Source organism: Ptychodera flava, chromosome 10 (assembly GCF_041260155.1).
Source record: "Ptychodera flava strain L36383 chromosome 10, AS_Pfla_20210202, whole genome shotgun sequence".
NCBI lineage: Eukaryota > Metazoa > Hemichordata > Enteropneusta > Ptychoderidae > Ptychodera > Ptychodera flava.
This window is the reverse complement of record NC_091937.1, coordinates 17,100,826-17,126,115: the sequence shown is the minus strand read 5'-3', so window position 1 is coordinate 17,126,115 and position 25,290 is coordinate 17,100,826. Positions and strand designations below refer to the sequence as shown.

Genomic DNA, 25,290 nt, shown 5'->3' with positions numbered 1-25,290 from the left:
CCGGTCCGGTAAAATGCTGTTTCATATGATTGTTCGTTTTTAATCAAATTTCAACGTTTAATGACTCATCAAAAAGGAAATGAACGAAATCCAGAATACATGATCTGATGCTGGTTTGTCGATGGATACAACAGTTCAATAAATATACAGAAGTGGCATAAATTGACAAAACCGTGGTAATGAACTGTCATTCCAATGTCCAAAACAAAAGTGATAAATACATACAATTATGCTGTAAATGCCCCAATAGGAGTATGAGATAAATTTGATGTTGTGGCAAGAGATGCCATGTTTCTGTGATGCTACGGGCAAGTGAGTTCTGGTTTTCAACATATTTCAATTCCGTCACTTCTCATTGTGAATCACATGCACGTCTTATGAGATGCGCCTATGTAGGTAAAATGCCACTCTGAGTTAATTATTATGCTACGCAATACATCTGACTTCATGAAAGACTTACGTACTTGATAGTCATTTGGTGCACATCACCTAAGGATGTTTTCTTTCTTGTAGGAGCTTTTGCATGTGAGCAAAGCATTAAATTTTTCTACACAACGTCTCGTCTCCGGCGTATCCATTAGCCAAGCAGCTTCAACGCTACGTTTAGCAACAGAAATTCCCGCAGAGATGGAGGAAGATGCACAGGTGTATATAATAAAATTCTATCTATCTATCTATCTATCTATCTATCTATCTATCTATCTATCTATCTATCTATCTATCTATCTATCTATCTATCTATCTTTCTGTCTGTCTGTCTGTCTGTCTGTCTGTCTATCTATCTCTCTGTCTGTCTGTCTGTCTATCTATCTATCTATCTATCTATCTATCTATCTATCTATCTATCTATCTATCTATCTATCTATCTATCTATCTATCGGAGAATTAGTAGATTTAAAGGAATGTATATGTATTTAAAGGTACCATGATATCTCATCCCCTTGTAATTTTGCATATTTTATCTGTTCCAATACAACCGTAATAAACAAGTATTGTGTAGTGCACTTTGAACATTAGTCTCATCAATCGAAGAAAACAACTCCATTTGTATAAGAAAACCTTTTCTACTTTTTAAGGAAAACATGATTGCAGCAGTATCAAAAACATCTGGTGCGCTTTTGGATGTATTAGGAAAAGACATCACAATCCCACAAGAAGAAATTGTCAGATCATCTGAAGGTAAAGTTTTAGTGATCCTAATTATTCCGAATGAATTATGAGAACTAAAGGAAAGTTTTTTTTTCATTTATGCTGCCTGTGAACTTCAAATTTCCTCTGTTATTCCTTGGCAAAGCGTTGTTAATATTCTTGGTAGGCAAATCATATTATTATCGACGGAAGAGAGGGAGTCCATTTCCCGTTTATAAGCAGTCATATTATACATATTGCATTTGAGAAACTCAAACCTTCAAGGCACTAGTCAACTAAATGCTTCCACTAGATTTGAAAAATGTAAACAAAACGAAGTATACTCATTGCATTGAATCATGAAGTACATTGTTCACAGAAGAGCGATTGGTCCCACTCTTGGAGAGTTAATCGGTTTAAAAGAGTTCATACTGTAATCGCATGATAATATACTGCATTCACAAATACTGGTGAGGGGCTTAACGAAGTTAGGGGATTTGAAAATTCAGGGGTAGCAGAGGGTTGATCTGAAAGTTAGGCGGTGCGTATAAGGGGGACCTGAAAATATTTTGATACCTTATTATTTTTTATTGTGATATTCAATAATTCGGTAGGTCATTCGATGGAAAGCTAATAACATTTTGCTGTCATCCACTGGTTCTGAGTTAGTAATAATTCAACAACATCTAGCACCATTTTATCTCATTGCATGACTTTTACTTCGAAAATAAATCCAAAAATATATGACTGCCATTGAATTTTCATAGAAAAAAATGTAAACCTTGCAATGGGGCAGAAACTGCTGTATCAAAAAAAATCTTGCTATCTATTTGTATATGTAACCGCTATTGTTGATAATTGAATTAGAGTCAATATTGAAAGACATTTGTCAATGATACAAATGTACAGTACACACTACAAGATTATGTTGGCAAACTGAATACTTGAGAGTTCAAGATGAGGTCTTATAAACTGAACAAAAATATGGACGTTACCAAAGGTAATCATCTACTACCTTGCCTATAGACAGTGTAACTGTCACTGGATACTGGCAGTGACAGAAATTGTTCTGACTCTGATGTAGTTGAAGAGGAGTTTGGGTCACATGATGCTCATGAGATTAAAACATACTTGTACGCCAATGGAACTTGATCAGATGCAATTACCTGTCAAAATAACAGTCATCCATTTAAAAGGAATTCCTGACAAATGGGTTTCCGTGGCATTCCCTCCTTTATTCTTGCCAATAATATATTAGGGCATGTATAAGTTGATAAATAGCAATCTACTAAAATACTACCTATCAAGCTGAACCAGTCGAGGCAAATGTTATGACAGTCCGAGCCATATACAAGTCATGACAAAATGATTAGGCCTACCAAGTTTTGTTCGACATAAGTGACGTTCACATTTATATCAATACTTCATTTTTACGACATAAATGCATCAATTCAATCGAATCTTATCATGCTTGTCTATGTGTCATTATATTGTGAAAAAAACTGAAACAAATACGTAAGTCGTTGGACTTTGTCATGACTAGTGCAACCATGAATAGTACGTCTTTCGTAATGACTGCAATTACGCACATCGGTGCTCTACAAGAACTACACTAATGGGTGAGAGATATGACCAGCAACAGAATTGTGAATTGATTCTTGATCTTGCTTCTATTGCATGGAGTGAATACAAGTGCAATGTCAACTGAGTTAAATCGACGAGAAAACAACAATATTTTTGCAAGATTTTTAAAGATTTGTTATGTTTATTGTCAAGCATCTTTTGCTTCTTACTTCTAGATATTGTGTCATCATCATCCAAAGTATTCGAAGCTCTCTACAGGTCAAATAACCGGCACTTTGAGTACGACAATACGATAGAAGACAAGAAGAATGCTTCAGACCCAAGTGTAATTATTGTCAATGCTCATTCTATAGATTTAAATAGAATATACGACTGAATGGTTTATTTTGACTGAATGAATGCTAAAGATTGACTGATCTAAACAATTTGTATTTTAAGTCTATTTTTCCTTATTTTGAGAATCTAATATACATTATACACGCAAAAAATTCAACACTGGAAAGAAGTGAACACACGGAGGTTCAATGTTGCATCAGCGACTCTCGGTTCTCGGTTAACTTGCCTTTTCCTTTTTCCGACAGGTAAAAGTTTTGACTGATAAAATGGTGGAATCCTTACACAGTGTGTCAGAAGGAGTTCTGCAGAGGATGGTCCCTGGACAAGAAACTATTAACATATCAAGGAGTGGAGTGTCTCTTCAACTTGAAAGGACCACTAGTGATGAGTTGTCCAACAAAGTGATATATGGGGAAAATAGAAGCTTCTATCTTCCTTCTAGCAAGTCGATGTTTCCCACCGAAAATTACTCATATGTTGATCTGAAAGTGAGTAAAGAGCTTTCTTGTTACAGCTGTGATTTTTTTTTCAATTTAAATAGAAAAATAATTGTACTTGGCTGTAATAATGAACTTCATTTCGTGATTCTGTTTTGTTTTGCTTTTTTTGGGTGGCTGCTATGAAGGACTTTGCATCGCAACTTAAATAATAATGGGGATGTTTCAGATATATTATCTAACAATCGATATCAATTATACTTAATTTTATCTATTGCAAATTCAGCAGAAACATAAGAAGAAGATCAATGCTGCTGCAAACATATGTACTGAAATGTAAATATTTTTGTCACAAATTCAGTAAATTTTCGATCTTACTTGAACGATAACGTAAGGTACGTAGTAATCTACCGGAGGACATTCCGAGCAAATATATCGTTACACTTCAAATCACAGTTGCTAAATGTTTCGAATTGCTTTCCGAGTGTCGCAACTCTGTAGTAACGAGGTCGTGAGCTTTTCTGAAATACTTTGTATGCGAATGACTTTGATGGGAAGATAATGCAGTGCAAAGTCAAGTAACCTTAAATTGCCAGCTTTTAACCAAGTTATATTTTGTACATTGTATCAATTGACATAAGGTCAATTTACTATTGTTAATTGCCGAGACTTAAATTGTTTTAAGCAAGATAATTAATATTTAGCTCAAACTCTATTGAAACTTCCAGTTATAGACTTTATTTTGTTGTTCACGATTTTATGATTATTGCACTAGTGCAAACCAGTGTTATAAGAAATGAACAAAACCATTGAATATTTACTGGTATTATGAGGTTTACTTTTAAAACCTTTTGTATTTGTCATGTCTCGTCACCTGCTTATGAGTACGATTGATAGTGGGTCACGCAAAGCATCTAGTCTTCTCTCCATTCTATTTTTACTCATACTGTAGGGTTTACTTAGTTTAAAACGTTCTTAAAAGGTGTGGAGACCTGTTTCGACATTTTAATATTGGATGTATTCACATTTGTAAATATCACAACCCCTCTCGTGAAGTGGTATTGCTCCACTGCGGAATAATATCACAAAATGACACGGTGAAAATATCTCCTTTTACAGCCAATATTATATGAATAAATCAAAAACAAGCAAGGTGGACCACTATCATTTACACCTCTAGTTTCGGAATGACCAACCAAAAACAACACCAAAACATGCATATATTATAAAGAGCTTATAACAAAATTATTCTGGGTACGTGTCCTTGTTTTGAGTTGATGCTGCGCAACTTGTCAAAATTTGACATATCACTTCAATCCGGCACTATAAATACCAAAACTTAAAACGTAATATTGAAATATGACAGGTTCCCCAGTGTTGTGTAGCGTGTAAATTTAAAGTAGAAACTAAATTGAAAAACAGACAACTACATCTGAGTGTCTCTGCACAGCAAATGTTTGGGGCTTGAAAAAAGGCCAACAGGACGGCGCACGTCAAACCAACTTGAACTGATCCGTTAGCTCAGTTGGTTGAGCACCCGAACTGAATTCGGGGGACGTGGGTTCAAGTCCTACATGGGTCATTTTTTCAAGCCCCCAAAATTTGCTGTGCAGAAACACTCAGATGTAGTTGTGTGTTTTTCAATTTAGTTTCTACCAAAACTAAGGTATATAATAACCCCTTTTACACTTACAATGTCAAAATAAATGATAAATAGACATCATGGTGAACTTGACGATATTATAAACTGTACAGGACATTCTTCTGTGCTGTATTTACATTGCTTGCACTCATTACTTGTAAATAATCAATATTATATTGTACTTTTTTATGTGTTAAATTTTCTTCCTGTGTTCAATTTAGGTCATTGAATACACCTACAATCCATTTTTATGGGATACTCACTCAGAGATTGACAGCAGCATCATATCGGTGGAACTGTACAGTCACAATGCCACGGTTATCCCACAGCAGAATACCTCAGGTGATTTCACATACAAGATAGCAAGTATCAGGCAGGGTAATAACTCTGAGTCTTTCCGAGTACCTGATGTTTCCACCTTCAATGACACGATCGAAATACCCATAGACTATGAATTTGTTATTACAAATGAAGGAACGAACATCAGAATATTTCTGTCGGCTTCCAAAAAATCAAATGCGACGTATATCATCACCATCCGTCATGGAATAAAGCCAACTTCAGATAACTTTGACATTAGAATGGTTGTGCCTTCTGACTTATTCTTTGAGACGACAGAGACGTCATTGCAATCTATTTGGGAGCAGCCGGACAAACCACACGATCAAAAACCAGAGATTATTACGAGAAGCCAACGAGCATATGAAACAGTTGCTTTGAATGCCACCACATACGAAGTATTTTTACCTGCTGACTATCTCAGAAGATTAGGAACATATCATATACAGGTTGCAGAGTACAAAACATTGAGTAAGTAAAATTTCTTCTGTGTACCATCATTGTACGATATCTTAAAGGATTAGACAGAAATTACAGGAGGCAATGTTTTTCAAAATGATGGTGCGCGAAAAGAAGTGACCCTTAAAAAGTATTTGCAAGAATAAGATTGAACCTCCCCAATTTTATGCACAAAAGCAGGGAATCTACCCTGCGTGTCACAGTCCGTATCGATGATATGTTAATTGACATACAATTTCTCATTTGACATTTGAACTATACTTTTTTGACCTCTACAAATAATCATGCGGGTGAAATTCCAATATCATTTTTGTTTTCGTATATGTTCTTTCAAACACCTAATTCTCATCACGTACATTCATCAATTGTCAAACATTTATAAAAACACAGTTCTAGCTAGTCCTGTATGGTAAAACATTATTCATAGTTTCCTCATAGACTTTCATGTATAGTGAATCAACATTTCGGTGAATTCAAAAATCAAATTTCTTCCACACGCATGCACATTAATATCAATAATCAAATGTCTATAAATGCACAGATTTATCTAGTTTTGTATTCAAATTGGAAAAAAATATTCTTAGTTTCCCCTCGGCTTACATGTATAGTGTAACAATATTTTTGATGAAATTCCAAATTCAAATTTTTTGTACCCATATGTACTTGTACCCACCCTATTCTTACCACGTACATTAATTTCAAGTATCAAACATCTATAAATGCACAGATACTGCTAGTTTTATATTTGGAAAAAAACTGTTCATAGTTTTTTCATACTCTGCGATGTATAGTAAATCAACATTTTTCATTTAATTCAAAAATTAAATTTCACCTGCCCTGCAAGCAAAACACATTACATAAATTACAGATATAGCTTGTTTTGACGGAACAATTGTTAAAAGTTTGCATAATAGATTCCATTGTATTATGGTTTGATATTTTTGGGAGAAACAGACTCTTCAAACATGCTTGCGCGAAAAATGACGACCCCTGTATTTTCTGTCCCGTCTCTAACTCGAAAGTTTTGTTAGAGTTTTGCCTGCTGTGGACCAGCTTACTTGTGACACTTCCTTCCTGTCAAACGTGGGCTTATTGGTCATTGGCCACTTATTGGCAAAGAAAGGGTCTGAGCATTTCAAACTATCCAAAGGCTAAACCTTTACACTCAGTGGCATCAAATAAAATTTACATGAAATTGGGAATGATTTCGAACAAAGAAGTTTTCATTATTTTCCTTTATTAACAATTGTAATGATGTACACATCCATTTACGGCCAGGTATTGCATAATAACTTCGATGTAGTGTGCTATGGCTGGACATTTCATGTTGATGTATTCACTAAACACTTTTTTATCTCTGAACGATACTATGGTGCTTACTCCAATAGGAGATCCTGAAAATGCCCATACAGTCGAGAGGTACTTTATGATTCAGCATAGATTTAACCATTATAATTCTCCATGATTACAATATCTCGGAAAATCGACCATCTACAAAGGCGTGGTCCAATATACTCAAGCGGCTAAGACTTCTCAATAAAGTCTAAGTATACGTGTAGAGTGGAGGTGAAGTGCGTCTCTGTTTACTTTCAACATCTGCGTAGTGAAATGACGAGTCTGAAATGACGAAGGCCTTATATTTAAATATTGCCGAAACACGATGAAACGACTTGTCAATTTAGAGCGTGTGGGTCCAAGTTCAGACTTAACCGACGGTGATTGCCTGCGAACAAAACGACTACTAAGATTGTAAAGTACTCAAAGGAAAACAAGCAGATAAAGTGAAGTTAGTCACTGTCAATAGAAATGTAAAGGAATACTTATAAAAGGATAAGTGAAAGTAATACCTTGATTTGTCACACCATCCAGACTAACAGAACGTTGTACTAGGGTTTTTTTAATAGACTGGTCAAAGTCAGAGTCGTTGATGGTCATAAAAACTAAATCAAACATGTAAAATACAGAAAGTTATCCAAGCCATTCCATATCGAAAAGAACGACCTCAGTTCCACCAACGTTATTTTTAGGATCATTTTTTAAAGAGTGTAGTTGATTAAGTAAATATTGACAATTCTGCACAAGACATGAGCCATAAACAAAAGATGTTCCTTGAATTTCCCTCTAATTAGCAAATTCAATTCATTTTCATTAACAACCTGACATACCAACGACAGCAGAATGCCCGAGCATTACGAAAAGACAGACTATTGCCTGGAAATTTTGTGATGCTCTTTGCAGCATTAGCTGCGGCTTTGCATCTATGTTGTGTCTCAATTGGACATATTCGACAAGTACCACCAGGAAATATTGTTTGCTACTGTTGGTATCACGGATTAGATAAGTGCAATACTATATTATTCCCTAATATTTTTCTTCGTTCAGCGAAGGAAAATACGAGTGACGTAATGACCGTGTCACCACGAGTCGAAGACGAGTGGTGACACGGTCATTACGTCACGAGTATTTTCCGAGCTGAACGAAGAAAAATATTAGGGAATAATATACTTATCACATGCACAAGCCAAGAATTCGTTATTTTTTGCAAAATAAAATAAGTTTTTCATGACGATTCCGCGTTTAAACTTTTGAACTACTTTAGGAATAAATATCAGTACGCCGTGCACAAGTTGTCAATCATTTCCAGTCGTCCGTCGTGTGCGTTAGCGCTCACGTTCGTTCGTGTGTGGAGCAAATGACAGCTCTCGGTCTACACGTAGGCTATCTTCCGCAAAGTTATAATCTATTTTAAAGATAGCATAGTCCTAGAAATTTATCACAGACGAAGATACGCTATTTTTCGGGAACAAATATCGACTGAATCTCGACGGCGCGAACACTGTAAAGGTCGCGCCTATGCGTACGGAACCCACGGTAGGCTATACGCGACCACTTCGAGTTCGTTGTTTCCGCAAATTATTCACGTAATTCCTTCGGAATATACAGGCGGTACACTCTTGTGTTTACATTGTTCGGATTAGTAATGTCGTAGTCTGTGAAAATATCGATTTCATTACATGACTTTTGATCGTGGGAGAAACATCGGCCGCCATGTTGTTTGTTTACATATTTACGAGCACACCGAAGATCGACAAAAAAAAGGTCCGACGCACCAAAATTGATGACATAGACGCGGGTTGTCGTGACGTAGAACGACCAGAGAATAAATCCCGTATTTTTTGTTCGGAGACGACAAACTTGGCTTGTGCATGTGATAATACTATACTATGCGATGCAGGGCAATAGTTAAAACCATGCAATGTAACATAATGCAAGGCACTAAAGTATAATGCACTGCACGGGAGTGCACGGCAAGGCATTGCACTGCAATACAATACAATACAATACAATACAATACAATACAATACAATACACTGCAATGCAATGCAATGCAATGCAATGCAATGCAATGCAATGCAATGCAATACAATACAATACAATACAATACAATACAATACAATACAATACAATACAATACAATACAATACAATACAATACAATACAATGCAATACATAGAATAGTTCATTCATCGACTAATGGGTTTATTACGTAAATCGGTAATTCATTTTTTACATTATGCTAAAAGCAACATCACCCATTACAATTACCCTTGAATTTTTATTGTGAACAGATGCGAGTGGACATCCAATTGCCGGACGTCCTTCTCTTCCATATGCCTTCCAGGTGCACACTTCGACTTGCAAGCACTGGAATGAAGAAACAAACAGATGGAGTGATACAGGGTGCAAGGTAGGTAGTCGTCGTTGTTTTTACCGGCACATTTTGGATCATTCTTATTGCTTTGAGACCTATGCCTTGCACATTAAGCATAATAAGGCCGAAGGTAGAGCGCTTAGAGGCAGTTAGATTGTCAATATTTTGAAATATACTTTTGGCCTACCTCTTGTGGGGGCTCATTTCTGAGCTTATAGAGTAAAATTATTCACCTGCCTATTTTTATGAAAATCGAGAATTTATCTTCCCCCATAGAGATAACACAAGAATGGCGGCAATTTTGAATTTAATTTGCCATGAAATATTGGGTAATGTGTTTCTCACGGGCCAAAATTGTCACGATTACGTCCATTTTTATTCTTATAATTTTTAAGACAATGGTTGAAAGTTTACGTGAGGGATCTTTGAGCGCAACTTTAAGTCTTTCAATAACGATGCGTGAACTAGCTTAACAGCCATCATATTCAAACAGATAAGAAAGCTACATATAGACATAAATTTATGAGTTTTGAAAATTACATTTAAATTAGGTGGATCCTATGTCACTACCAGAAGAAACGGTGTGCCACTGCAATCACTTGACAAACTTTGGAGTCGATTCATTCTTTGTGCCTGTAAATACTATACCTTGGGATGAACTGTCCTTCTCTGCGCTGCATGACAACCCATTGGTCATGGCAACTGTGTTTGCGATCCTTGGTGTTTATTTTGTTCTGCTTGTGTACATGCGACGGAAGGATATGGATGACATACTAAAAGTAAGGATAAATGTGTGCACTTTAAAATTATATTTTCGCTTGTTTTATTATGTAGCCTAAATGGCATTACACTTGGTACGCGACATATCATATGCAACTAGTCATTTAACAGCAGAGACATCACGCTTTTGCGTTAGTGATAATTGTCAGCCTGAGGGTAACGGAATTAAAATAGTATTAGTCAAATGCTTGAAGGATATTTCGAATAAAATACCATGAGGTAAACGAGAAAAAACGTTTCTATTATAATACCCTTTTCGATTGCTCTGCGTTACGATTCGTTGATATGTTTAAATGTTGCTGTGAGCAATGCCTCTCAGAAAAGTCAAATCTGTTTATTTACGTTTTTAAAATTTGACGTGCCCCCTTTAGCCTCATGAGTGTTTCAGAGTAGAAAACAGCAAAAGAGACATTGTTTATGACTCAAGTGCATAACCGCAATCTATCTACTTGCATCGAAGACTGTAATGGCGTAAACTAATCTACAGGTGATTATTCTGTACTGTACTTGTACTTCGTCTTAAATGGAGAAATGTAAATGTATATTTCTTTCCCAGTGGAGTGCGACACCATTGATTGATAATCGTCCAGGTGACAATATCGTTTACCACATGACAGTTTCTACTGGATTTAAAAGTGGATCCGGCACAAGATCGAATATCTGTTTTAGAATCGTTGGAGAAAATAGTGATACTGGTATCAGACAAATGAAAGATGAGACTGGAAAGGTAGTTAGGAATCGAAAATTATTTACTGATATATCTTTTTCTTGATCTTGTGGAACAAATGTTGTTAAGACTATTTCTGCTCTAAGGTAATTGATGAAAAAATATTTATTTTTACAAAAACATTTCTGCATCTTAAAATTAGTTGTTGTAAGTAGGCTTGTAAGCAGTGCTGGAGTACATTTACATATCTAAATAACATATATTTTTAAACTTTATTATTCATAACAACAATTGTTTTCTTAAATTACCTTTTCACTTACAATATTATTTATCGCAAAACAGAATATCCTTTTCAAGATGTAACGGTAATAATAAATAATTAGCAATGCTACACGGGTTTAAGCGTTACTGTTTGGGAAAATCACCTGTATTGTTCCCATATATGTCAAGTTATATTTTATTGTCGTATAGTACATACATAAAGAACAACAAAGTTTTTTATCGTGTTGAAGACAAAAGCAATATAACAAGTAACATTAATGATTTGTCTTTGTCTGTATGCAATTTCTAGGTCTTTTCAGGTGGAAGTGTCAATCATTTCTTGTTACATGTTCCTGAGAATCTTGGTAAACTGCTGTATCTGCACGTCTGGCACGACTCATCTGGACTTGGAGCTGATGCATCATGGTTCCTAAATCGGATCACTGTTGCTGACATTCAAAGCAAATCAAGGCAAGATTAAGTCTTTTCTCTTGACAAACGTAAAAATTGAAATTCCCTCCTCTTTCAGTAACACAATCGGTGGTGACTACATTGGTAGCGAAAGCAAATTTATGGCGTATTTATGACATCTAATATAATTTTTGTTTGCTTGTTTGTTTGTGAACCTTAAGTCTCAAGTCCATTCTAAAGGATATCTAAACTTACCTTGATGTCTCGTATATTATTTCAGTTATTTCTCTCGTAACCATAAAATTGCTTTACGGGTTTTCATGTGACGTACTTGAGAAAGGTATAATTTCTCAAGAAGCCATGAAGAATTCAAAGAATTCTAAGGCGAATTCTAATTAGAATTCAAAGGGGCCTATGTTATTTTACCCCCCCGTGAAGCTTTCTTGCAGTAAAACAAAAGCTTTAGAGGTTTTAAAAAATATTTGAATTACATCAAATCAAATTCAGATGAAAAGTCGGTTCTTCTTAATATCGTTTCTTGTGACAGGTTTAATTATGTTTTCTTCAACTACAGCTATACCTTCTTGTGCAATCGCTGGTTGGCAGTTGACAAAGACGATGGGAAGATTGACCGAGTACTGGCAGTGTCAGGGAAAGAGAATCTGATTGACTTCTTCAGTACGTTTGGTGCTAAACGTCAGAAAAGCCTAACAGATGACCATTTGTGGTTTTCCCTTTTTCTTAGACCAACGCGTAGTATATTTACACGGGTTCAGAGATTAGCGTGCTGCTTGTCATTACTATTTGCCTATTTGATTTCGAATGCAATGTTCTACAAAACCGATACTGAAAGTGAAAAGACGTCTTACACGATGATTAGATTTGGGCCGATTCAGTTTTCTCTGCAACAAATCTACATCGGCATGGTCAGTGGACTGATTGTAGTTCCAGTGAATCTAATCATTATTACAATATTCAGGAAGAGTCGTCGATGCCATCGTATCACCATCATAGGAAAATGCCTAAATAAAGTTTTCCGCAAGGTATTCAGTCGGAGATCAAGACAACGAACTGTTTATGGACCAGGGAGCTACACGCCACTCGACCTGACTACTTTGGGTGAAAACAAAGGTGCATACATGCTTCCTTGGTGGTGTATTTACATTGCCTGGGCAGGTGTATTTCTAGTGACGACGACTTCTGCTGTTTTTGTCATCATGTACAGCATGGCGTGGGGCAAAGAGAAATCTAAGGATTGGCTCGCTTCATGCACTATGTCATTGTTTGAGTCAATGCTTCTTCTTGAACCATTTAAGGTTTGTAGAGCAATTGATATAATACTAATTTTACATTCACGTATTTCTTTGTATTCAATGTTTAGACGTGTTAATTATGTCTCTTTTGATTAAGAAGTGAATTTAATTGCCATGTTCTGTTTAACGACAAGAATTTCGCTAATTGATCCTTAATTTTATGAATATGTTCATATGAAAATGAAATATTAAATTTCACTCAGATATTCAATATTTTCATACTTTATGAAATTAATAGTATTGCAATCTTGAACAACATTGTAAACATCGGGAGACAGTTCGATATTCAGATATTAGAAAATTAAACTTTACCCTGCAAGTTTAGTTGCAGGGCAAGTTTGATCCAAGAAAAGTTTCTATCACACAAATGTATTTCTTCCCTGGAAGAATTACAGGCGTCGTACCTCATTGCCGCTGAGATGATTGTTTCCAAATTACTCAGCAAAAATCACTGAGTTTCTGCGAAATATCAAGGCAGTCGTTTGAATTGAACTTGGCTAGTTGACGATTAAAATTATGTGATTGCATCGATAATGAAATCGAAACCTGTAACCGTAACACACAAACCGAGGACACTCCATCAATATAAAGTTGCACGATTTCATCCTTGTATGTTCAATGGACGGCTTAGACATGTTGTAATATTGACGGAGTTTGCTATAAAGTTGCACGATTTCATCCTTGTATGTTCAATGGACGGCTTAGACATGTTGTAATATTGACGGAGTTTGCTTGTAAGGTTCCGCTAGTGAACTAATCAATGAATGCTAATTTTGCCTTGATATTGCCGCTTTCCTTGGGGCTTCAGGTCTCATTTGAAAGTCACTTGGGGCAGCAACAACCGGCCCAAACACTTTTGAGAGAATGTGGTTGGTTCAAGTTGCGTGTCTTTTGATTTAATACCCTTAGTGTTTTTTACTTTTTTATCAGTTTTCACGATCTTGGTGGGTGCAGTCAGTAATCACAAAACCCTTTAGCTCGATTTAAGTGCAAATCAAAATTCATTCATGAGATGATTTGCAAATATTAGAAAACACTAGACAATCTACAACATCGCTTTTTGGCTAGCATATGTGCCACTTGTAACTTGGAAAAAAATAAAAGACGACATTCACTTTTGCTGTAAGTCAGAGCAACGAATATGTTTCAACACTGGTGTGACTACAAATATCCGAGTTTGGAATCACAATATAAACTATTTGCATTTTGCAACCATAGATATGAGGAAATCAATCTGATTTCTGGAGGAAAACGCCTTCCTCGTTGGTAGTAGAAAAGTACGTACACATGACTTTCTGTTTCATCTACATCTCGAGCCATACCTTATTTGGAAGCACATATTCTCAGGTGTATTGCGTTCAGTTTTCCTTTTAGACATATTGGCTAGGTAATTTTGTCCATTGACACTATTTAAAGACATGCTGCTTTTTCCAAACCTCAAAAGTAGCAAACCATTAGCTGCCAATACATGAGACGGTTGGAACATTCTAAGACAGTTCGTTTGTTCTTTTTCATCCTAAAAGGAGAAACTTGACTTCGTTGTAATTGCACTAGTACTTACCGGGTCTTGTAAGGTCGTTTTCAAAGTTATTATTGTTATTTTATTATACAAATAAGTCTGAGAATGTTGAGTGACCTTAGTGGAAACACGGCATTGAAATATGTTTCTTTAATGATGTAGTGTGTGTCATATTTAATTCGACTGTGAATTGTCCAAAATAAGCTTCAATTGCTAAAGAAAGAGCGATACATATTGTTCAATTTGGACCGATTATGCTAAGGAGCGGAGGCTATTAAGACAACGCCTTTATGTTATTATAGGTCATCTAGAGTTGAATAAGACTGCATTATTGAAGTAACGATCAATAACACTGACATTTCGTCACATTTCAGAACACGATCACAATAATTTCGCCCGCGATCCTTGATCCTCCACGATGCATGCTATTTTGACATTAAAATTGTCAAGCGGATGTGCAGCTCGACAAAGCATAGCATTTCGTACGTGTAATATTATTTTCGCTGTCTTTATCGCCCGATAAAGAATATTGCGCTTACCTCATTGTAGGCTCATCTGCTTTGATACTGATGCAATTAATCTATGCGTCCCTGTTGCAGGCCATTGGCGTATCATTTGTGATTTCACTTCTGATTCGAAGCCCAGATATTGAAAAAGATGAAGTTGATGACGGAGAGCAAGGAACTGACACAGATAAAAACGAAGACGTTGCTAAAAGGGATATTCTCGACTCTGGTATTGTTCTACGTTGTTATCTATCCCGGAGTACACAAAGTGTGATCGCTCCATGCTTTTAATCTTTATGGTCTGAATGTTATTGTGTTCACCTAACGATCAAGATTGGTTATTTTTTCACTGATGGGCAAATAATAGTGTTTAAATATTGCTCTTAAAGAGGCACTCCCACTTGGTAACATTTTTAAAACACATTTTTTAATGCCAACGGTTTGACGTGGCGACTCCGCGCGGATCGCGAGATATAGCGTATTTTTCTCATCCCGAAGTTTTACGATCGTTTCTGGTCATGACCCGAGATCCCCCGAAAGTGTGTTGTTGTGCTGATTGACGATATTCTAAGGAGTCCAAAAACGTTCGAATGACGCAATTAATTTACCTGCTACTGCGATGACTTTATATACATCATTATCAATGCCTTTACCTCTGGTAATTCTTTTTTAAAACTTCTCCTTAGTTTTTGTCGTTTTCATTATTCTCAATCAGTTGTATTAAATTTTTAAAAAATACCACATAGATATCAGTTTTTACGTGTAAAATGTTAGTTGCCTCCTATGACTACATTTTGTCGTCTGCCACACAGTTACGCGTGGTTCGATACATAGCGGCCGCCGCGTGTGGTATGCGCGCATACCATGCGGCGGCCACTATGCATACTATGTATCAACCGCACCTATCTGTGCTAGTCACCTATGCGAATTCTGGTGGAATCAGCAAACTTTGTTTTTAGTTCTTTTGCCGAGTCAGTAGGACTCGGCTTTCTCCCATGGGACATGACCGCTCACCGACGCGAGTGGTACTGCTGTGGCGTACAGCAGCGTCAGCGTAGACTCGTACTCCATAGCTTAGTTGACAATGGCCCCAGTGCCGAACGTTCTATGTTCGGAAGCTGAATTCAGGTGGGCCACCGGAATTTAAACCTTAACTTTTTTGAGGACATGTTCTTATCGATATCTCGCGATCCGCGCGCAGTCGCAATGTCAAATATCGACCGTTGGCATTAAAAAATGTGTTTTAAAAATGTTACCAAGTGGGAGTGCCTCTTTAATGACGACATTGTAATGTTAATGTCAATATATATTTGCTAATATGCTAAATCTCATACGAAATACTTTTCCTCGTTTTAGTGTACATTTAAGATTATGATGTATAACGCGCACAACATTTGACTTTCTATCAAGGTCTGTTTTCGGTAATCTTAGCCATACCTGATGCAGCGTATGCTTCTGGAAGGCTCCTTTTATAATCCGCACTAGTGTGTGAAAATATTTGTAGCCCTCCAAGTGTTCAGTTTAATGTAATACGTATGTGTTTCTCATTAATATCAAGTAACGTCATTATGGACGTTTTCAACTAAATGGTAAGAACATCTATGATATTAAAAACACTAACTTCCTTTTTTACGAAAACTAGGGTCGTTTAGTTATGACTTGTTAGATTTGAAACATTTGATGCACTTCCACTCTGACACTCAACTACGGGTCAGAAAGTGACTTGAACTGAACAGTATTATCATGTAATTTGGACTGTATTCTTTTCCCATTTTTAGTCCTTTACGAAGACAGTCCCCATGGCCCGCTGAAGTCAAACGAGTTGGATAAGATAAAAGAGAGGCGTACCAGAGAGAAACAGTTGTCTGCTGTGCTTTATGGGATACTTGTATACTTTGTTTTTGTTGCTATGGCAATAGTGTTATGTTATCACGTCAAAGATCCTCTAGTGTACTCTGCAAGCACGAATCTCAAAAATACGTATATCGAAAACGACCCGAATTTCTTGAAGGTAATGCAAGTTACTAGCACACTGAGATATAGACATATGTAGGGGAGAAAAGTATTTACGTTGATGTATGATTATGGAAACCAACTCTAAATGAGCTGTCTCTTAGGAGATACGATATATGTTCTTCAAAAATCCATACGTCACTGAATTATATTGTTCTAATATAAATACGTGTATATTGTCAATTTTGAACGATTTTTCCGTCACAGAAAAGTATAAAATACTTAAACATTTTCATGTTTACTGCCAAAGACATATTTTAGGTGTTTATGACGTTGACAAAAACGTACTCGAGCAAAGATTGTCTCATATGGTTTGAGCGTTCCATTTCTCTCCTACGTTACTGAATAGTTGATTTTATATACACTCTTATATATTCCATTAGATAAGAAGAGCTGAAGAATTCTGGGAGTGGATGGAATTAGTATTCATCCCTAACATTTATCCTGCAAATACCAACGTCCTCTCAAATGTAACTCAGAATGGCCGATATTACCGAATACACAATCCTAGGATCAGACAACAAAGAAGGAAAAAGGGTTAGGATCCCTGAATTACAGTATTCCTTTCACATTTGTTGTATGTGTTACGTCTAATTTTACGGCAACTCGTTATATACAATTTAGCCGTTTCACAGGTAAAATAATTAAGTGAAATTCTTAAACATTGATTATATCATACAGTGTATATTGATAGCGCAAATGCAGCGATCTGATTGGTCGAGACGTAAAAAAATCGTACTATATTCGTAATATACCACTGATGACACAAGAGCAAAAATCCTTTCTTGTCGTTCCACGCTAGAATTTCAATATACTTCGTGGTATTGCTTGAATATAAAATGACAAAGATAGTTTATTAAGTCTGTTTTTAAAATTGGCAATTTGTTCCCGATTGCAATAGAAAGGTGATAAAAAAATGCATTTGTATTTTGCAGGTGCGTGTGTAAAAAATGAAATTGGTAAGCAATGTGAACATTTCGAGGACACAGAAACAGCTAACTTTGATCCTAGATGGCAGCCATTTAAACCCTATCCAAATAGCTCGAGCACTCACAGTCCATGGACGTATCGCTCCCCCTCAGAGGTATATGGTACCAATTTCTTCGGACACCATGATGTGTATGGCACAGAAGGTTACCTTGTGACCCTTCCGAGTGGAAGAAATAGCTCTCTTGAATGCATGAGGTCACTGGCACAAATGTCTTGGATAGATATACACACAAGGATTGTCCTCATTGAATTCGATTTATACATCCCTGATCACCGCCTGTTTTCGAGCATAGCGTATGCACTGGAATTCCAAGGATCTGGAAGCATTGACGGCAAAGTATTACAGCATATGTTTCGAGCACTGAATTTGTTCAATGCACATGCTGTATATGACAATTACAGCACGATAATCTTTATGTGTTGGATGACCTTTGGAGTCTTCGCCATCATATTGTTGGTGTCATTGTGTCGGAGAATTTGCAGACAGGGGCGTTTCTTTCTGAAGTTACCATGGAATTACTTCGATGTACTCCTGACCGTGATGACCTTTATGTCCGTAGGCCTATTTGTCCTTTGTGATGTACAAACGGCTTCCGCTTTAAAAGTAACAAGGGCAGGTAGGCATATATGATCAAATTAATTCAACACGCATTCAACATGATTGGAACGTAATTTGGATAATTGCATTAGCACAATTTATCACGAATTTCAGAAATCTGTTTTATATATGTTTGCTAACCATCTTTGAAATTTTATTCTAAAATTACGATGCTGTCGAAATGTTATGAGTAAGAATCAGTGCATGACAGTATAAAGTGCGATATTGTTCAAAACACATGAACAATATTCGTATTTGAATGAAAATTTATGTTTGTGTGTAGATTCTTCTTTACTGAAATACTAGTACTACTCTTATTTTGTCACTTTGCCTCAACCAAAATAAAGTTTTTATATTGATTTATAGTTAAGTCAGTCATGGTCATGTGATTTAGTGTTTATATAGCCCTGAATTCCAAAAAAAGTAAGAGACATTTCAAAAGTGTCCTAACTCAAAAGTCGTCACGGGGAGAATTTTGATACATTTTGTCTCGTTTCTGTATAACATTTACACATAGTAAACTTTTTTCATTAAAATGTAGCCTATGAAAGACGTATGCAATAATTGTTGTTTTCATTATTTTGTTCTATTAAAATATTTCAATCTTTACACTATTCTATAGTTTTGTGAAATTTCAGCTGTAAAAATTTAATTTCGTTACACTTTCCTTATAATAACTCTCATCTAATTTTACCAAGTTCCAATCATGTTATTTGTAAATTTCGGCCTCTTCCACTTAGACCGGCACGAGTTGACGTACATATTATACAGTTGTACATGACTGCACTTCTTTGTGTTAATATATTATTCATAAAATCTGTGAATGGAATTATCAATATAACAAGTTCTTTCATCGTTGTTTTTATTTTTTTCTTCAGGAACTGGCCAGAACCTGCAAAAAGCTGCAGCTCTCAACGATTTGATGCACCACATACTGGCTGTGGTGGTGTTCCTTGCAATCATTCGTTTTCTGAAGTTGTTAAGATTCAACAGAAGAATGATGCTTTTGTCAAAGACCATTAAGGAAGCAGGAGACAGTCTCACTAGTTGTATTGTAATGATGGCATTCTTCATCACCACATTCGCTCAGATGGGATACCTGCTGTTTCACGTCATTTCTACAAGGTTCCACAGTGTTCATGAAACAATACGCCTGTTGCTCACTGTCTCCATTGGAAAATTTCCAAAACTTGAGAGCCTCGAATCCCCGGATCAAGGAGTTTTATTTTTTCTTACAGCGTTTGCGTTGTTCAATATGCTGATCCTAATGAACATATTCATTGCTATTGTGAATGAAGCATTCACTGCGGCAAAGAATGAAATATCAAAAGGTCGCAACTACTTTGAGATTGTGGATTACCTGACCTCTCGACTGAAGGACGCAGCCACCCATGCAGGCATAGTCAAAGACAGTAAGTTGCAATAATCTATTATATTTAACTGAGTTCATTCATTTTGCCTTAGCACACATTAAACAAATTTGTAATTAAGTTTTAGTGGGAGATGTCAACTCACTGAACGTATATGGTATTCTATCAGCCTAAAAGGAATTCATAACCTAAATAACGCTGTATTAAATTCGTAAGCTAAAAAGAGTAATGGTTCATTTATGACTCAGGCATTTGTCATAAGTCTTTCAACAAAACGAAAACCTCACTGCCTTGCAGTTTACAGAAGTATGGTTTATCTCAGTGCATTGGTATTTGGAATGTTGCAATAACAGAAGTTTGGCTTCCCCTGAAACTCCAATATGCAAGATATTATTGCTGCTAATTTTCTTCCTCCAATGCAGAAACGTTTGTCCACAAGAGGGAAAATCAACTGGATGACCGTTTGACGGATATTGACCTTAAGTTGGACAAACTCGACCAAGCGGTGGAGAGACTGCTTCGAAACAATTATAAACAATCTAAACGCAATTGAAACAACGGTTACTGTCATTGGCCGTAATCAACCAATCATTTCAGTGATACAAGGAATACAGATGTGTTTTTACAGAAGAAGCCATTAGACAGCGGGTGTTGTTTCTTGGATTGTTTCAGTCTGAACGATCTCTGTATAAATCAGTTCCTGTAATTAAATCAAAGGACATGGCTCATTTCAATACGATCTATCTCAAAGTAAGACGAGAAAACCACTTTTCGTAATCACATTTCTTGTCTTATCACTGTGCTATACATCTTGCAGCCATTATAAAGAAAATTACAGCTGCAAGCAATGTTCCTTGGGCCCAAGTGGTTACCATTTTTTCTAAGATCGTTCAGTTAGGGAAGATAGGATGATAGTTAAGCATTTTTATGTTTCATTCCTCAACCTGATGAAAATGATTTTAGAAATATCATACAAAAACAATTTGCTAGCTCTTTTAATTGCTTGGATGCTTTACGGTAGGTCAATGTTCAACTTAGATCATCAAAGCACATTTGGTGTATATGTTTGGGCCACGCCTGTCAAAATGCGGGAAACGCCATAATTGTAGCCCCTACAGTTGCTGCGATACATAAGAGTAAGTCAAAGGTCACCCGAGGTAATCCCAATGTTTAGCAAAAAAAATTATGCACTATTTGTCAACATTAAACATAAAACAGTCTCTAGCCCTTGAAGCTGCTTTAACAGATGAAAGTAGGTAAAAGGTTATTCAAGCCTATCCCAAACTCAGGTGACCGACAAACAAAGTGACCAATCAAAATGCAGTTTACAAACTTGCATGTACTCACATAAATAAGGTTACAGGAACATTTTGAGCTAGACTGGTCTGTTGGTTTGTCAAAAGAATATTATTGAATGTTATGTTAGAATTATTGTAGGTGTCCGCTAAGGTAAACAACATACCCAAATGCACTTCGCAAACTGGAAGTACTCGTGTTAATGAAGTTCAAGGCTAAATTTCAGCTCAAATGTTCAGAGCGCTATTTCATAGTAACTATACGTTTTACGCAAATGGCAATATGGCCACCAAGCCACATGTTGCGAATTGGAAAGCTATTCGTAAACTTGAAAGAAATAAGACTAAAGGTGATACGAACTATACTTGCTCCAAGTCTGTAGGACATATAAATATCAAATATCAAAACATAATAAACTGAAGAAATAATCTTTAGCAGACTGTGGCGCTAGTAATAGGCTGTTGCGTAGACCATCGGGTGAATACCTTGCCAGTAACTGCTGACAAGAAAAGCCAAGCGACTGTGGGCCAGTCTAGATATGAACAAACGAAGTCTTAGCTCAAATTGTTTTGTGATTCAGGATAAGAGGATATTTGAAAATTTTCTCACGTTTTTTGTACATTTTATGCATATATCAATATGGCTGCCAAGCAACACGACCGATCTAGATGTCTATCACAATGTTGAACTCTTACTTATAGTGATATGAGTAAATTATTAGTTCAAATATTTCGTTGTTTCTGTAGAAGACGATTTTACAGTTATTTCAATTGATAATTTACTAATATTATTATTAGCGTGATTACTTTCAAGTTTATAGAAAATCATTTCAATCGCTTGCGTGGTTTGGTGGCTATATTGTCATTTTTGTAGTCATCATCTTGTATTTTGTTACCGTAGAACTATTTTCTACTGTACGTTTTGTTTTACTTGTTCCCTTGAATGAGTCATTGCAACGAAAACCTTAAGTGTACTTGGTCATAACATAAGTACTTACCAGAGTAAATTCATAATTTATCAATTTTGACTGCAAATTATCATGATAGACATTCTACAACCCACACGGAGCATGGTAAAGTTGCAAAAACGCAAAACTAAAGTACCGTATCTTCAGTTAACCACTTACTCCTTGCCGGCACTAAAATGCCAAAACCGGCATTAAAAGATACGAGCCTTTTCACATCTTAGTACCTATAAATACCAAAATGCTTAATACGTAGATTTGTAACGTACCGGTAGTGATATTGACGAAATGAATGTCTTTTTATTTAGGGTATAGAAATATATTCATTGTGTAATTAATACTTTGAACAGATTTAAAAGTATCTTCACAATCCGTGACTTCTACGTCATGTGTTTGCAAACTTGCAATATGTTGTTCTTTTTCGCCGTACACAATTCGGTCATTCGATTATTTCACTCATTCATTCCGTTCGAATGCGATAAATACATCTATTATTTGGTTCAGACATTATTAAACTGAAATGATGGTTTTTAACCTAAACGATTTATTTATTATTAGAATGTCGAATTCGAGTTGGCCGCGGGGATTTGGCTGAGGGGTGTCGAGGATGTCAAGGGCTAAAGTCGTAGCTAGGTAATTTGGTGATGTTGTGGCACGATTTGAAAGTTAAAAAAAATGTCAACAATGCGAAATGTTAATGATTGCAAAATCCGATATTACTAAAGCCCTAATGAAGGCGGCATCTGCGTGCGTTTGGTCGTATGTACTTTTGGATGGTTTTACTTGCAGTCATTTCCGAGTGTCGACCATGTAACACTGAGTACGGAAAAGAGCATATGTTGACGACTGTGAAAGTCATAGTGTAAATTATAATCGTACGGTTAAACTTAAATAGTCCTAGCACGATGGCTAATTATTTCTTTTGCCAAAGTAATAACATGGATGCCATGCGTAGATGCCGTTTCCGAAACCAATTTTGGGCGTACATTATCATTTTGTGATCGTGAGGGCTCTTGAAAGTAGCAAAATGCGGAAGTGAAATTCTTATTCATTTTGAGACTATTTTATGTGCTTTTTGACATTATTTTGAATGACGCAGTATAGCAACAGAAAATAAAACTAATAGTCCTTTAATGTGTCAATAAAATTGACATCGTATCCTGTTGTATTTCGATTTCACAAAAAACGACTGTCCTAAATTTGATTAAAAACACCTAACAGTGACTTTCAGATTCCACATATATATATATATATATATATATATATATATATATATATATATATATATATATATATATATATATATATATATATATATATATATATATATATATATATATATAGGCATAGGCAGGCAGGCAGGCAGGCAGGCAGGCAGGCAATCAAATCAAATCATCAAATTGAAAATTATATTTCTGCCGAAGTACTGACAGTTGTGCAAGATGTATCTTATGTACACGAAATGTCATAGTCTTTAACAGCCAATTTACATTTTCATTAATTTTATGTTCATTTTCCTTTGTTTTATATGCATTCAAATAAGTTGACGATAATGATGGCTGATTCACTCACAATTTTAATGTAAACATATTTCAGATTAGCGCATTTGCCAATTCATTAATCGTAAAGAAAGTATTCTGTCGACAGTTTTGAAAACATATTAGCAACCCATTAATATTTTCATTTACGTGTGATTTATTTAAAATTTATCGTATGTGCATTAACATAAGCTAATATCTCGATTGGTAATTAACCTTAAGGACATTTTTAGACCAAATATATTTCAAATTAGTGCATTCGTTTGATTGTCAAAATTGTAAATGTAAATTTTAAAAATACTAACATCTGTTAGAATACGGGATATCAGGATCTACATATTTAAACACCTTTAATGTGCACGTCACCATATATGGTATTTCTTCCATAATTGAAAAACTCCTGGCGAAAGTTATCAAAACAAATTATGTTTACTATCTTCCATTGGAGATAACTTAATTGGCAAGAATTAGCCCATTACCATTCACTTTTGATGTCAAACAAACGATATGAAGACATGAAGTAGGAAGGCATTTTACTCGAGTACTGTATGATATTTGAAAATGAATTTATATTGTCATTTGTATTGTTTTGTACGCCAGTATGCATATAATTGATACTGAAATTCTGTTTTACACAATTCAAGGTGTTCTACATGGAAATAGTGCACAAAATTTCACCTCATTCTTGTTGAACCACTCTTTTGAAGGATGGGGAATTATACGAGCGGTTCTGACTTTGATGTATTCGTTCGATGACTTGGTTCCGTACGCTGTGAGTTCAAATACGGTCAAGAATTTACTAAATTATGCATTAGATAAAAAATATAACGAGATTTCAATATTGCAAATATGAAGAATGAAGAATAAAACAACGTCCTTGCCTTTGTATTGTCTTAAGGGGAAGTTTGATCTATATGACTTCGTCATTAAAAGGTGTGCACCTTATTGTAAAATTCATTTTGGCCTCATATAAACTTTTTGTGTCGGTCTCTCTTTCAATTGAAGGCAAGATTATGAAATAGCAAGGCATTGTTCAGATTATGAATTGTTAATATTATCATATTATGCATAAGCGTGTGTTTGACCTGCGGCAAAATCAGGTTGATTCGGAATGACTTCAACATTAAGTGAAATGCAGCTAAGCATCCAATATGGATTATCTTAAAGTTGCAGAACCAAATGCTAAATTATTCTTGTTTCAATGTTCAGAATTTGTCAACTGCAATATGATTTTTATTTGCAAGAATGACTCAAAATGGGAAGTTTGATTTCAATACAACTTTTCGATTTTGGAAGTGAACGGCAGAAACCGTGTATCAGTACCAAAGTAACATGCGTAACTATTGCAGTCAATTGTTACTGTAAATGTTAATTTAACAATTTAGGGAAGTGTCAAAACAGGGCACATGTAAGGTCTTGAATGCATA

The 25,290-nt window shown here is 35.8% G+C and overlaps 1 protein-coding gene across 1 annotated transcript; it reads left to right on the top strand.

Moving 5' to 3' along the window:
- Nucleotides 1–517: 517 nt before the first annotated feature.
- On the top strand, nucleotides 518–23,549 carry LOC139141524 (polycystin-1-like protein 2). The gene is made up of 16 exons (XM_070711117.1): nucleotides 518–645; nucleotides 1,077–1,179; nucleotides 2,928–3,037; nucleotides 3,294–3,536; nucleotides 5,349–5,937; nucleotides 9,555–9,673; nucleotides 10,189–10,416; nucleotides 10,974–11,144; nucleotides 11,656–11,816; nucleotides 12,331–13,072; nucleotides 15,188–15,323; nucleotides 16,873–17,105; nucleotides 17,491–17,644; nucleotides 18,043–18,714; nucleotides 19,574–20,107; nucleotides 20,488–23,549. The coding sequence occupies exons 1-16, from the start codon at nucleotides 628–630 to the stop codon at nucleotides 20,616–20,618; spliced, it is 4,344 nt and encodes a 1,447-aa protein (XP_070567218.1). The 5' UTR covers nucleotides 518–627; the 3' UTR covers nucleotides 20,619–23,549.
- Nucleotides 23,550–25,290: the final 1,741 nt, after the last annotated feature.